The sequence below is a fragment of the Acinonyx jubatus genome, chromosome D3 (assembly GCF_027475565.1).
Source record: "Acinonyx jubatus isolate Ajub_Pintada_27869175 chromosome D3, VMU_Ajub_asm_v1.0, whole genome shotgun sequence".
NCBI classification, from domain to species: domain Eukaryota; kingdom Metazoa; phylum Chordata; class Mammalia; order Carnivora; family Felidae; genus Acinonyx; species Acinonyx jubatus.
Window position 1 is genome coordinate 51,747,984 of NC_069392.1, and position 16,134 is coordinate 51,764,117.

The 16,134-nt window shown below is 40.1% G+C and overlaps 2 protein-coding genes across 5 annotated transcripts in view; one reads left to right on the forward strand and one right to left on the reverse strand.

The window, feature by feature from the left end:
- The window catches only part of DSG3 (desmoglein 3), a 31,389-nt gene extending 18,048 nt beyond the window's left edge, over positions 1-13,341 (forward strand). Inside the window, exons 9-16 of the mRNA XM_027068699.2 lie at positions 698-969; positions 1,583-1,722; positions 3,148-3,372; positions 4,974-5,231; positions 9,078-9,217; positions 9,740-9,803; positions 11,183-11,430; positions 12,568-13,341. Of these exons, the coding sequence (XP_026924500.2) occupies positions 698-969; positions 1,583-1,722; positions 3,148-3,372; positions 4,974-5,231; positions 9,078-9,217; positions 9,740-9,803; positions 11,183-11,430; positions 12,568-13,134 (1,914 nt within the window). The 3' untranslated portion in view covers positions 13,135-13,341. The remainder of the gene's footprint in view (positions 1-697; positions 970-1,582; positions 1,723-3,147; positions 3,373-4,973; positions 5,232-9,077; positions 9,218-9,739; positions 9,804-11,182; positions 11,431-12,567) is intronic.
- DSC1 (desmocollin 1) overlaps positions 1-16,134 on the reverse strand; it is a 353,895-nt gene that overhangs the window by 322,016 nt on the left and 15,745 nt on the right. The gene's annotated exons all lie outside the window — the stretch shown is intronic.

A 16,134-nucleotide genomic window follows, 5' to 3' on the forward strand; every position in this document is an offset into this window, starting at 1 on the left:
ATTTGGGCCACATCAATAAGACGGTCAAACAAATAGTTATCGTGCAAGACCATCTGAAAATGGTTCTACAAAGAGTTGGTGGGCCACCCACCCACTGCTTTTCAGATGCATATTGGTCAACCAAGTTTATTATGATGGTCCGCCTTTGCCACCTAGAAATTTTTAAATCAGGAAAGACGCTATTGCACACGAATCCAGTAGCTATTCTCTGAATGGCTATAACTGCCATTTTTAGGAATGCGTTTGGGGACAAAATTTGTGAAGTCCTCACAACAATCTGATGAGGTAAGATTTGGGGTTTTTTTCAGAAGTGACAATTTGAGAATCAGAGAAATTAAATATTCTGCTATGAGTCACACAGCTATTAGGCCACAGAACCAGGATTCAAACCATGCTACTATAGCAAATTTGGGATTCTTTCCATCGCACCACAGAGCCTAAAGGAGCTATAATGATGTTTTAGTAGTCTACAAAGAGGTACCCTGTTTTGTAAGTATCGGTTAAGAAGCTGAAGTCTTATAAGTTAAAAATTTTAATGATTTCTCTATCTCAACATTACAATGATTTCTGAAATTGTCTTGCTATGGAGAAATAAAAACAGCCACTCATAGCATGTAACATAAAGTTCTCTTTTCCTCTTCTGGTTTCGCCAGATTGTATTTCTGTGATACATCTTCCCTTCTATTTTTTACTCCAGGCTCTAGATTATGAGCAACTACAAAATGTGCAACTTGGTATTGCTGTCAAAAACAAAGCTGAATTTCACCAATCAGTAATCTCTCAGTATCGAGTCCAGTCAACCCCAGTCATGATTAAAGTGGTGAATGTGAAAGAAGGAATTATGTTCCATCCCGCTTCCAAGACATTTACTGTGCAGAAAGGCATAAGTACTAACAAATTGGTCAATTATGTCCTGGGAACATATCAAGCCATGGATGAAGACACCAGAAAAGCTGCCTCATATGTCAAGTAAGATTGTTTTTACAGTAGTCCTTGATGTCGTTTTCATTTACAAGCTACTACAAAATAACACCCCAACATTATATGCCAAGAATACAGAGATACAAAGTGCCAACTCAAACAACTGCATAACTCAAGAAGAGACATGTAGCCAAATCACGGAACATACTATGCTAGGAGTAAAGATAACATGAGCGTAAGTTAAAGTGGAAACTGAGAGAATGTCTTAGCCTGTCAAGAGAAATCGGGAAAAAATTCCGCAGAAACTTTCAGTTGAGTCTTTAAAAAGAGTAGAAGTTCACCAGAAGACCTTGGTACACAGCACCTACAAAACATACATGACCCAATATAAGAACACCATGCAGAGTAGTTAGTGTAAGAGCAAGGACACAATTATTTTATTGCACAGGGTAGAAAACTGAAAAACCAGGCTAATATTTAAGGATTATGAAATACTGCTTGTCCATGCTAATATGCTGATTTTCTGCTGCCATTTCTAAAAGTATCTTTCAATGTCTTAAATTAAATATAAATATATTAAATATAAAATGAGTCATTTTCATTAAATAGGTAAACATTCCATACTTGAAAGAAAACTATTATCTTTTCTATCATAAAACAGGTACATCATGGGACGTAATGATGGTGGTTTGCTATTCATTGATCCAAAAACTGCTCAAATCAAATTTGTCAAAAACATCGATCGGGATTCTACTTTCATAGTTAACAAGACAATCACAGCTGAGGTTCTGGCCATAGATGGTAAGAATAATATTTCAAAATGGGGCATCTGGCTCCATAGAGCATGTGATTCTTGACCTTGGGATTGTGAGTTCGAACCCCACATTGGGTGTCGAGATTACTTAAAAAATAAAAATTAAAAAATATATATTTCAATCACTTTTAGAGAAATGTTACTCCAATTGGCATTTCTTTATGAACAGATGATTATGATTACTTAACATATTAGCTCACCACTAAATACAATTAATTATCTTCGGGGCCTTGGGTCTCAAATCTGAGGCAGTTGAACCCAAAAAACTGAGCATTCCACCTTCTCAACAGAGTTTGTAGTACCAGTGAATTCTGTGTTCAGTCCCTGTGGTTTGCTGTGTTGAGGCAGAATCTTTAGGCCTCCAGGAATTTCTGGTTTTTAGAGGATGGATAAAGACTGATACATAATGCCTGTCAGGAAAGCTCAGCTTGAATGTGAGATGCCTTTTTGAGTTACTTACTTATAAAGGAAGCTACTGACAGAGACCTCATGTGACTATATCACTGAACAATAAAATCTTCTGGGATGTCTTAAAAATAGTATTCATTGAGTGTTTGTCTTCCATCAAGTATAAAGAAATTGATGCCCAGGCAATAAGCAAACACAGGAAAATAAAACAAGAATAAACACCAAAAATCATATCACCTGGAAAAACAGCAAAAAGCTACACAGGAAACAACAGAAATTATTCATATAATCCCACCACTGGGAAATTTGAGATTGTCAACATTGAAAGTTTTTTCTTCAATTAACTTCTATATCTTGGATGATAAAAATAAATCATTGTTTATTTTAAATACTTTGGCTCAAGGTTTAGAAGCAAAAATCTTTCACCTAGTGCCAGGTCCATGCACTGGCATGGAGAAATTGAAGAAAACTATTGTTTTTATGTTGATTTTATTGGTAATCAGTGAATGCATCACCTCAGAGGTCTTGGTTTCAAGCATGTTAACTTAATAGCCAATGCTACCAATTACAGTCACCAGCTAAGTTGACAAATTTAAATTTGCTTTTTACAAGATGTGGAAATTAAATGACATCTTTTTACTTGTAAGAATAACAAACATAATTTCTCATGAGAAGACATACTAAGGTGGCTGCATGCAAGAGACATTTGAAAGGTTTTCTCGGGGCTCCTGGGTCACTCGGTTAAGCATCCGACTTTGGCTCAGGTCATGATCTCACGGTTCATGAGTTTAAGTCCCGCATCAGGTTCTGTGCTGATGGCTCAGAGCCTGAACCCTGCTTTCGGATTCTGTGTCTCCCTCTCTCTCTCTGCCCTTCCCCACTTGCACTCTGTCTGTCTCTCTCTCTCTCTTCAAAAATAAATAAACATTAAAAAAAAGTAAAAGATTTTCTTGGGTACATCTTATTCTGTATATTTCTTTAACTCTAAAATGTTATTCTTACAGAAAACACAGGTAAAACTTCTACAGGCACCGTATATGTTGAAGTACCCGGTTTTAATGAAAACTGTCCAACAATTGTCCTTGAAAAGACAACAATTTGTAGTTCACGGCCTTCTGTGGTTGTCTCAGCTAGAGCACTAGACAATAAATATACTGGCCCCTACACATTTTCCCTGGAGGAGCAGCCTCTAAAATTGCCAGTTGTATGGAGTATCACAACACTCAATGGTGAGTAATGGGAAACTTGCTTCCATAAATGAAAGTTGCTGCTGCTTTCTATTTCCAGATGGATAAAAGAGCTCATTTGGGAGCAAGTCTTTTCCAAGAATAATTGAAAAAATATTTGCAATGAAGATGTGGTCCTAGTCTCATGAATTTCTTCTCTCTTCAGAAGAGAAAAGGAATGATACAATACAATGTTAGCGCCATTTATCATTTTCTGTTTTTCGGGTGCAGTCTGTTTTACATTTTCATGCTTTTCATGTTTTATTTCTACCTCCACAGCACACCATAAAAAGAAGAGAGTCGGGCATCTATTTTATTGCAGAGCTGTTTAAATTTCTAAATATATAAACTTTTCCTAACAGGGCAGATTGTGAACAGACATGAAGCACTAGACGAGTTGCCTGTTGAAGGCTCACTGGCGGTGCTACTTAGTCTGTCACTGGTCAGGAATTTTGAGAGCATGGTGGACTGAAATTCCCATTAGCCCATTAGCCAGTGAGAAAGAGTTAATCCATCCTTCCGTTTCTCCTAACTTTTATCATGCTAAACTTACATTACCTATATTTTCTAGCAGTCTCGTAGAAATAGCCATTGGACTTAATAAGTATCTTCTCATGTTTCCCCAGCTCTTTTCTGAACCAGTCTTGCCCCCTTCCATGAATGTGCTCTATCGCGCCCTAGCCATAAGTATCAGCAATTGGGATCTTGTTCTCCACGGCCTTCTTTCCGAGGGCCTTACTGATCTTGGTAGAAGTCTCGAGCTCCAAATTACACGTGTAGCATTTGGGTCCAAACGGGTTTACTGGCACATGGCACGTGGCCAATAAAAAGGCCGCACACAAAACATCAGAGACACAGGAGAGCCAGCACTAGGCACACCTGCTTGGGTGAGGCTGCACCAGGCAACAGTGTGGACTGAGTGGCTCGGGCACAGTACCAAAGGGCAGGGTAGGATCGAGAGTGATCCAGTTGACACAACTCTGCAGCTTGCAAGAGCTGCTGCTGGAGCCCACTTAGAAAGGGACAACACAGCAATGGAGAATGGAGGGTGATCAATATTCACGAGACAGACAGGCAACAGGCCGTCACTTCAGAGAATCCCATACAACAACCAGCATTTGGGCACAGGGGATGCAAACTATCAGGAACAGCTGGCGTAGTGGAAGCCAAAGCAGAAACTCAGTCTTGATAAGTCAGGCATAAAAACACGAACTCAGGGGGAAGGCATACATTCCGAGGGCCACACACCAGAGTCCAGGGAGTTGGTGCAGACATACAGGAGAGTGGTTATGTCACAGGAGGGGGGGCTTCGTGTCAACACGATACCTGCCTCCCATCATCTTTCAAGGGAAATATCAGGGTAGGACTGGGTCTTCATGAGTGACAATAACAGAGGCAGAAAGAAGGACAAGGAGGAAGTGCAGCCTGCTTTACCCAACTGAACCCCTTCTCACTAATAACTGCTCAAATCTCACCTTACTATCAGTCTCACTATTTGTGACCATGATGTTTAAGGCACCCCTGGTTCTGTTAGCAAAAATAGGCAGTTTGAAGGGCAAAAGACACCTTGTCCTGCTGTTGATTTGTATGATGTTTGTCTGCAGCTACTTCCGCCCTCCTTAATGCCCAGCAGCAGGTGTCTCCTGGAACGTACACCATCTCGCTCACAGTTACCGACAGTCAGGACAGACAGTGTGAGACACCAGAGAGCCTGACTCTACAAGTCTGTCAGTGTGACAACAGGGACACCTGTGGAAATTCTAATGGGCACAAAGACCCTGAACGCATAGGTGGAGGCTCATCATGGAGGCTGGGACCTGCAGCCATCGGCCTGATCTTCCTTGGTCTTCTGCTGTTGCTATGTGAGTATGCCAAAGTTAAATTCCGTTTTGGATGCGGAATCAGTCTCTGCAGAGGCATGCTGCACAGGATGCCACCTTTGCAACGTAGAGCCATTCCTTAACTGCGTTCTAGGCAAAGATAGAGGAAAGTGGCATTTTCAGGAAGAATCTGAGATATTTAAAGTTAGAATGTCATTTGCCAACAATCTATATTCGTAATACAACAAAGCATGTCATACATGTTAGACATTTAGAACACAGTGCAAGAGAATCAACAAGAAAAAATTAAAGCATGATCTTTCTACACACTGCCAGTAATGTTCATGATCAAAATAACGCCTTTATCCACAATGCACTACTTTCTAAAATGTCTTCTCCATATTAAAATCTCATGAGATTTTAAAATAGAAGGAGAACCCTGGCCAAATAAATCTAAGGAAAACCATAGAGAATATAGAGGTTTGAGCTCTATAATGAACATTAATACATCAGGGGCCCTGAAAAATTATTGCTTAATCCAGCACTTCCTGAAAATAGCTTACCACCCATATACACACCCTCTTAACAGCTTTTACTTAATAAGATTAAGTTTATTGAACACATGTGGGGAAACTACACATGTTTTGTTTTTCAATAAAAGCAAAATTTATTTTATTTAATGGACAGGTTTCTAAAAAGCTGCATTTTCATCAAAATCTTGTGAACCAAATAATATTTTGAATGTAATAGGTCTCTATGTAAAAGAACTTCATGGCAAACTCTTTTATATAAGAAAAACCTTTGAAAAATTCACAATCGCTTCCCAAATTTATTACAGAACCATAGGCTTTTAGAATAAAATGACTGTGCGTGATAATCAAGTCCACTCCAACCTCTTCGCTTAAACTTTTTAAAAATCTGTGAAATACTTTCAAACCACAAAGAAGTACAGAAAATTACATGACAGTCACGCACATAGCCATCATGCAGACTTAACAGATATTAATGTTTGCTGTATTTGTTCATATCTCTTCTTATTAAAAAAAAAATAGTAAGTTGTTATATTTACAACTGTGGTGTGACCTCCAGAGTCGTCCAACACACGTGGTATATTCTCCTTCCTCCTTCCTCAGAAGTGTTTCCTATTTTGCAGTTATCACGCACCATGCCATTTAACAGCTGAAATTGACGTACCTTTCAGTTTTTCAATATCATATTACTCGATTTCAAAACCAAATTTTCCAAGTGCATCTATGTGAGTCTTGACAAGCATCCAGCTGAAAAAGGGAAACTGATTCTGGTTTTCACGTAGTTCACAGGTGTGTGTGTGTCTCAGTCTATGGAAGAAACTATACCATGATAACAGCTATCGAAGAATTTACTACCAAGGGCTATTACTGGGGCTTCACAGAATAGGAGAATCATCAATTTGTGGCTCGAAAAATGAGTCAGGTATAAGTACAAAAAGGGGAAAGTGTTTCCAAAGGGCAACAGCACTGGGCAAAAACCAGAAAATGCTTCTCCTGTTTTAGGACTCACATGTTGGGAGGCTAACAAATGGGGAAACTGTGGACAGTAAAGGAGCTGAACCTGGAGAATGCACTGGCACCAACTTGAAAGGGCTTACATACACCTGTTACGGTGTTTGTTCCTTAAGTTATGAGAAAAAAGAGCTGCTGAACGTGTCTGAATAAAAACCTAGCATGTTCATATTTGTGTTTTGGAAAGATAACACGGGCAGTGGTGTATGTGCTAAATTAGAAATGAAATTACAGTTAGGAGGTTATTGTAATACTTGCAAGGAGATGATCGAAGCCAGATTTAGAGCTGTGATATGAGACTGGAAAAGAAAGGGTAAATGTGTGAGGCACTGTTATATTTACAATATAACAATTATATTTGTTATACGTGTAATGGAGATGTACACGTAATCTCCATTACGTGGAGAAGATTTGGAGACTGATGAATATGAAGAATGGATAAGAAACCCAGCTGAACCACTGAATTCAGTTGTCACTTAAATCACTCAATGAAACTGGAAATATTAGATGAGGCACAGATACATAGGGTGGCACTGATGAGCTTAATTTTGAAATGCTGACTTTAAGGGTGTGGATAAATCATAGAGGCAGGCCATTGTACATTTGGGATTGCGGCTCCAGATGGCAATCAGAGAAGACACACTGTGTTATATTCTCACGATCACATTTGCTTCCTGTGTTGCTACCATTTGAAAAAACGCCATGTTTTGATTTTTGCGCAGGACAGAACACACATTTTTCAGACCGTAGAAATGCACTCAACACTTTGGAAAACTTTTTCTGGATACATATGTAAAAACCAGATATATGTTGCAGATACAGTGACAAGCAAGATCACGAAAAGATTATTCATGCCCACCTAAAAATGCTCAGCGTACACATGTACCTTCATCACCTTAAAAACTAATTTGTCGGGGCGCCTCGGTGGCTCAGTCGGTTAAGCGGCCGACTTCGGCTCAGGTCACGATCTCGCGGTCCGTGAGTTCGAGCCCCACATCGGGCTCTGGGCTGACGGCTCAGAGCCTGGAGCCTGCTTCCGATTCTGTGTCTCCCTCTCTCTCTGCCCCTCCCCCGTTCGTGCTCTGTCTCTCTCTGTCTCAAAAATAAATAAACGTTAAGAAAAAATTAAAAAAAAAACTAATTTGTCAACTCACGGGACTCAATCCTGCACACTAACAAAGTCATGAAATTGAGAATGGCAATTTAAAAAAGGCTGTAGTAGTATCATTTACATGAACATTATATTAGACTTTAAGAAAATACATCAATTATGCCCAACCTATTTTATTTATATACGTGGCCTTTTTTCATTTTGTATAGAGCTAATATACAGGACTGACCTAATTTGCATAACTGATGTAACCCATCCAAACGATACCAGCAAATCCTCATAGCACTCACTACCCTTTCTTATACTACTAACTTATTTGATCCTCACGATAAGCTATAATATAGATCAAATGCATTCTCCCATTCTCTGGATGAATCCATAGAAATGAGAAAAGATGATATAACGTATCTAGCTGGTGAGGGTTGGAGCCAAAATACAAACCCTGCAAGTCTGACTCCAGAGGCTGTGCTCTTAAACCCCTCACTAAACCACCTCTAAATGGACAGAATTCAAACGTGAGGATTCAAGAAGACTTGACAGGCCAGACGTGAGGGTGGGGTCACTGACTACCTAGCTTTCCAGTGCTTCTTTTCAAGAAAGAGTACATTTTTCTCTTGGTCCATTAGCATGAGAATGATGTTAATCTTTATTGCTGAGATGTGACAGATATGCACAGAAAGAATGAAAATTACCCTGACTGGAAGGCCCCTCCAAGCTAGAGATTCTTAAATCACAATTAAGAATGCATTGGTATTAGCTCATCATTCTACTTGTGGAGGGAGTTTGCCGGTTAATTGCTGTTTACTAGGAGATCTGTAGAGTCCTGATTACAGGAACGTTACCTCACCCACCTGCCCAAAATCCTGACCAATCAGGTATGTATTCACCTGACATAATATACATAGCTCAGCATATACAAATAAATGCATTAAAAATATATATCTACTACAGAAAAGGATTGAGGAATTGAACAACCACTTTTACCATTCATCAAACAGTCCCTGTTTTAAGAAAATACACATATCACAAGAATGATCTATCTCCTTCGGTTTCATAATTATATGAAATTTTAGGATGTTTACACTTTATTTTGTAGAAACTAATTTTTCTTTCTATTAGATGTTCCATGAGTACTGAAAATATTGTATTTTCTTTGTAACTTTTCAGACAACTGTCACGTCAAATTGTTTCCAAATGACTCAAATGTTGCAATATTTTGTTTTCCTTTATAACCAGTGGCCCCTCTTCTGCTGCTGATCTGTGACTGCGGGATGGGTTCTATGGGGGGAGTGGCAGGAGGATTTATCCCAGTTCCTGATGGTTCGGAAGGAACAATTCATCAGTGGGGAATCGAAGGAGCTCAACCTGAAGACAAGGTGAGGACCCAGTTTCTAAAACATTTCAGGGCACCTGTTTGGTTCAGTCGGTTGGTCCGACTATTGATTTTGGCTCAGGTCTTGATCTCATGGGATTGAGCCCTGCTTGGAATTTTCCCTCGCCTCTCTCTCTGCCCCTCCCCTGCTCACAAATGCACTCTTTCTCTCTCTCTCTCAAAATAAATAAATAAACATTCAAAAAATATTAAAACATTTATTTCAATCACATAGAGCAAACTCAGATTTATATTCAGATAGGAAAAACAGTAGCAGGGTATAAAAATAAGACACTCCTCGATCTTTAAAGACCTCTGTGAGTCAATGTTGAAATAAATGGAACCTTTTAGGATCATAGCTCTTCAGATGTTACATCACAAAAATCGTTAGCCCTGCAATAATTTGGGCTTCTTGCAAAGTCATCTTTTGCAAACAGACCATTTCACCCATATTGCCATGAAATTTGGTTCATTTTTAAATATATTTATTTTTGGGACATTTAAATATATTTATTTTGGTTTGCAGGAAATCACAAATATTCGTGTGCCGCCTATAACTGCCAATGGAGCCGATTTCTTGGAAAATTCTGGTAAGTGAACAACAAATGGATATTTTTAAGGCAATATTGGATTAAATAAGAAATACTGAAAAATAATAAGTGCTCTAAATCATTTTCTTAATAATTTGCACATATGTACACATGCTGGGGAGATGTTACCAGTGAACAATGGGTTTCAATGAAAAGATTTACTATTAGTATATCAGTCAATTCCATGACCTAGCTCAGGTTTCAGTAAGTTCGTTGAAGTTCATTGTCCAGTGGTGCCGCCATTTTTAATATCTGAAGATTTGTTATATATTTTCCAAACTTTGATAAACTGAAGTATAGCTCTCAGTCAATTACTATTTTTTTTAATTAGGAAAGAGTTCACATGTAGAAAATGTAAAGGAAAATATAGCAAATACTGTGTACCTACCACTCAACTCTGACTATTCTTAACATTGGATAATATTTGCAGTTAAACCTCACATGTGCACATCTTCTATATTGTTGCCCTTCTTCCTTCCCCAGAACTAACAATACCCCGATTTGAGTTCAAGTAACAGTTTCATATTCAAGCATAATGGGACAAGATCGTTTATGTTGTGACATAGGCGAAATTATTTATTTCTTTGGCTTACCAAATGACCATTTTATTCATATTATCTCAATGCCACAACTAAGGCATACACTGGAGGAACAAGAACTAATGCCTAATATTAAAATTTTTTCTTAATTCCACACATAGCAACAGATTGTTTTTAAATATCTAGCCTGCAAAGTCTGCATGAGATCACCCAAAATGTCTGCCTTTATCAGCTACCCCAGATCCTCACCTGCTTCTCCCATTTTATTTACATAGCAAAAACTATATTCAGAATTCTCTAGAAAAATATAATTTTCCATGAAAGTGTAATGTAAAGGTAATAGAATAGTCATAACTCGTTAAATTTTCTTTAGGCTCCAAGACACTAAATTAGTGCCTGCTAATTTGCTTGATTATATTATGCATGTTCCCTCTTTAGTTTCCATACTACAGCAATATGACAGCTTAATTTCAATTTCTTTTTTTTCCTGAAAACAAATAAGCATTGCCTTAGAAGCTTTCCATGGCTATGTGCTGAATATTCTGTTTTTACTTTTTATTATTTCTGGCTCTTGTCACTGAAAACCTATTTCCTGTGTATATTTTTCAATTAGTATGCTTGCAGAGCTATTTCATCTGCTAAGGTCCTCTGTTACAGCCTCATCTCCTCTGTTACTCTCACATATCAGACTGTAGGATGTTCTTACCACCTCTAGTCATTTAATTGTAATTTCTCCCACTTATATACTTATTTGCTTTACTTGGCATCTGTTCAGGGATATCAAAAAACAATTTAAAAAATTACAGCATAAGATGCTACAGAATTTTCTCCCGTTTTTAGAAGTTTGTATGAATACATATGCTGGAGGGACAGTGGTGGAAGGAGCTTCGGGAATGGAACTGACCACCAAGCTTGGAGCAGCTACAGGATCTGGGGCCGCTGCAGGATTCAGCACAGGCACCGGACTTGGCATTGGTTCTGCAGGACAGTCTGGAACGATGAGAACAAGGCATTCCACTGGAGGAACCAATAAGGACTATGGGGAAGGAGCAGTAAGCATGAATTTCCTGGACTCCTATTTTTCTCAGGTAATTGGGTTGAAAACTCTGTGGCTTTGTTATCTTTACATTAGGTGTCTTTTCACTTGACTATACTTCAGTTTTGCAATTCGCTTTTGTTGTTATTTTATTTACAGCTTGTTAAAATGTAAGAAAAAAATAGGGTTCTTTGCCAAAATAATACAGATGATGTAAGGTGGCTGCCACTATGGGGCTACTAGTCAAAAGGAAAAATGGTATTTAGACACAAAGGGAGATCATATAACAAGTGGAACTTCATCCCCCCAGCTGGAATAACAATGGAAAGCAAAATCTTTTACATGTCAGGATCAGCAGCAACTTCTTTAGGAATACAAAGCAGCTTACTTTGTGTTTCCTATACCATAAAGTATGCCAGAACACACATGCATAGTTTTCTGAGACAGGGTTGTAGTATTTTTCACATTTTCAAAGGAGTCTTTGCCCCCAAAAGTTGAAGAACCATTGAATAAATGACCCAAAAATAAAAGTGGGAAAAAAGAATATGATCGAAGATCAGATGAAGCGTGAGGAAGCATAGAACTGAAAGGAACAAGGGTTCAGGAACAGAGAAGACTTTAAGAGGAGGGTCTTGCCTCTTGATTGGTGCATCATTAGAACAGATTTCACACACAGCTTCAGTATCAGAGCTGGTAAGTCCTGGGATGTGGCCTGTTGCTGAGAAGGCAGATCCTGACACAGTGACTGGCAGGGAGAGCTTGTTTGGGATGAGGACTCTTGGGATTTTCTGAGGTGTGGTGTGAGCCTTAGTTAGGGGTCAGGCTCCCACAAGGTTTGGGGAGTCTAGCATTAACAGAGGTACACACAGGAAACCCCACACTTGTCCTAGTGAATAACCTCCCGGCTTTGAACACATTCGTTTTGTAGGCCTAAATCCACGTTAGTACCTTCAAAACCAGAATTAAAACATGAGCCTAGGCCAGATTCAATTTTGAAAGAATGTCAACTATACCGTTCTCCAAACACCAATTTCTGTAACAAGACTGTCGATATACAAAGCGTGCCTTTACTTCTATGGATTACCTAAATCACACATTCATGATCAAACCTTGAGTTCTGCGAACTGTACTGTATTCTTCAACTGACACGCTTTTAAAATTCATTTTTTCCACTCTTCTCCACCTTTAGAAAGCATTTGCCTGTGCAGAAGAAGACGACACCCAGGAAGCAAATGACTGCTTGCTGATCTATGATAACGAAGGAATGGGTGCCCCCAGTTCTCCCGTGGGCTCTGTGGGTTGTTGCAGTTTTATTGCCGATGAGCTGGATGACAGCTTCTTGGACTCGCTTGGCCCCAAATTTAAAAAGCTTGCTGAGATTAGCCTCGGGATTGATGATGAAGCCAAACAATCTCAGCCACCTACCCAAGAAGGCCATTCTAGGATTGAACCCTGTGGCTATTCCGTAGACATCCAACAGTCAGAATCCGTTAGGGGCCAGCCTGTGCCAGGCAGTCAAGGAGCTTCCGCTTTGCCTGCTTCTGTCTCTGTTCTCCAGCCAGCCATTGCCATGCCTGACCCTTTGCAGCCTGGTAGCTATTTGGTAACAGAGACTTACTCGGCCTCTGGTTCTCTCATGCAACCTTCCACTACAGTCTTTGAGCCGTGTCTCACACAAAATGTGATAGTGACAGAAAGAGTGATTTGTCCCATTGCCAATGTTCCTGGCAACCTACAAACTCCGGCGGAGCTATGAGGGTCACATAATACGATCAGTACAGAAGATCCTTGTTCCCGTCTGATATGACCAGAATGAACTGGAATAAACATAGCAGCTGAAGATAGATAGTTGGACCAAACTGTTCAAAGTAGCATAGCAAAGCTCACAGTATTGGTCTAATTGGGCACTAATTTGGTACTCTCATAAACTGATCATGATTAGTTTAAATTTTCTAGTTAATATCCCCAAACTGAACATGTTGTCACTCTTACTTCTCAAATACCATTCAGGTGGTAGTAAATCTTGATGTTTCTCAAAAAACCTTAAGATTGTATTCAGTGGGAAAATTTTCACTTAACAATTGACAGCTTTTAAACTTCTATTTGGGCAGTGCCAATGAAAGGTATCTGTCGCTTTAAATAAAATGCAGTGTGTTTCAGTGGATTAGGCACTTGGTGTCAAGAGCCCCAGTTCTTGTCTCTGTCACCTTTTCTTATGTCACTAATAACGATGTAAGAGTCATAAGGTCTTTGCTAAAGCATTTCAAGCTGCTTGGAAAAAGGACATAGGTGCAGCTGAGTTTTTGCCACCTTCTCGGTGTTGGGAGACTCTAAATGCATCTTTCGCTCAAGCTAAGGGCTATTGGCTTATGCGTTAAACTTGCTGTATGTATGTTCCTCAATTCTCAAAATAAGACAGTTTTGAAATAGAAATATCATAGAACATTTAGGAAAAGTTTAGTATTGTGTAAATAATATTTTGTGTTTTTGTAAACTACTTTGAAATGATCCATCCAAAGAAAATAATTTACGTCGAGCTCCTTCCTACACCCTTCTCAGTACAAATCTTGTGTTAATAGTTCTTGAACTTTACTCTATTTTTTTTAATGTCAGTAGGTAGATGTAGCTTACGTATGACATATAGCGATGTTTATTACGTTAACAATGTCCACAGACTTTGTGAGAATACAAAACATGTTTCTTCTCATAAGCAAAAGAGGCGTCTGACCAGAATAGCATATGGTGAAATTTTTGAATATGTATGATAAGCACCATTTCAAGTCAAAAATGGATATGGAAAGAGATTGTCAGTAACCTCTGTTAAGCCTCACTCCTTTTAAACAGCTTCAGAAATTTAATTCTCTAGCATAACAATGTTAGAATTAGAAGTTATGACTTCATGCACATGGCCATGATGGCAATGCAGTTCTTCAAATCATTTCTGGTCATTCAAGATCTTCAGCCTTTAGCCCAGAGAGAACATTCTGTCTGCTCATCAACATTTTTGTCTTAGCTGAGTCTTTACAAGGTCATTGTTGAGCTCCATTATCTCTAATTGTACATAAAATACTCCTCTCTGGGTTTGTTTGTTTGTTTGTTTGCCATATTCAAAACGTATTTGTTTTTCCAGATGGATGCAGAGTAATAAAGTGTGTTTTAACACAGAAGGATACAGTCCTGAGGCTACCTGGGTGGGTTGAGGCCTCCTAAATGTCCCTACATCTAACATTCTTCCCTCTCCCTGGCACCATGACTGACAGGAAGGTTATGTGCTAGGAAAGAAGTGTGGGTGATCTGTTCTGTCAAGACAATCCTGCTGCTTCAACAACAGCTGCAGTGTGCCCATCTTGAAGTGAGGGGACTCTGTGGAGGGAACTAGACTCTATGGAGGGGAACTAGACTCTGTGGGGGGAACGAGCCTCTGTGGGGGGAACTAGACTCTGTGGAGAGGAACTAGCCTCTGTGGGGGGAACTAGACTCTGTGGGGGGAACTAGACTATGTGGGGGGAACTAGTCTCTGTGGGGGGAACTAGACTCTGTGGAGGGAACTAGACTCTGTGGGGGGAACTAGACTCTGTGGGGGGAACTAGACTCTGTGGGGGGAATAGCCTCTGTGGAGGGAACTAGACCCTATAGAGGGAACTAGTCTCTGTGGGGGGAACTAGTCTCTGTGGAGGGAACTAGTCTCTGTGGAGGGAACTAGACTCTATAGAGGGAACTAGTCTCTGTGGAGGGAACTAGTCTCTGGAGGGAACTAGACTCTGTGGAGGGAACTAGTCTCTGGAGGGAACTAGACTCTGTGGAGGGAACTAGACTCTGTGGAGGGAACTAGTCTCTGTGGAGGGAACTAGTCTCTGGAGGGAACTAGACTCTGTGGAGGGAACTAGACTCTGTGGAGGGAACTAGTCTCTGTGGAGGGAACTAGTCTCTGGAGGGAACTAGACTCTGTGGAGGGAACTAGACTCTGTGGAGGGAACTAGTCTCTGTGGAGGGAACTAGTCTCTGGAGGGAACTAGACTCTGTGGAGGGAACTAGACTCTGTGGGGGGAACTAGACTCTGTGGAGGGAACTAATCTCTGTGAAGGGAACTAGACTCTGTGGAGGGAACTAGTCTCTGTGGAGGGAACTAGACTCTGTGGAGGGAACTAGACTCTGTGGAGGGAACTAGTCTCTGTGGAGGGAACTAGTCTCTGGAGGGAACTAGACTCTGTGGAGGGAACTAGTCTCTGTGGAGGGAACTAGTCTCTGCGGGGGGAACTAGTCTCTGCGGGGGAACTAGTCTCTGCGGGGGGAACTAGACTCTGCGGGGGGGAACTAGACTCTGCAGGGGGAACTAGTCTCTGCGGAGGGAACTAGTCTCTGCGGAGGGAACTAGACTCTGTGGAGGGAACAAGACACTGTGGAGGGAACTAGACTCTGCGGAGCAGCTGCCAGGTCCTAAGGAAGTTGCCTTACTGGTACCACTGGGAAGCTTGCTCTGGGGTCTAGATCACACATGGTTGATTTGTGCCTCTATTATGCATGGGAATTAAATAATAATCATAATTATCCTTATCCCAAGTTCAAAAGTATTTTCGGAATCCTCAAAGTATTTTAACGTTGCCTCTTAAAACCCAACTTAGGTGAGTTGGAAACGTTGCTGTATTGCCAAACTGTAGAGGAATCTATGTCATGGCAGCAAAGGCTATGTGAGAGGGAAGTGGAAATAAATGTGTTTTCTAATAAAAATAGATCAATCCTGTCTAGGAGGTCCTAA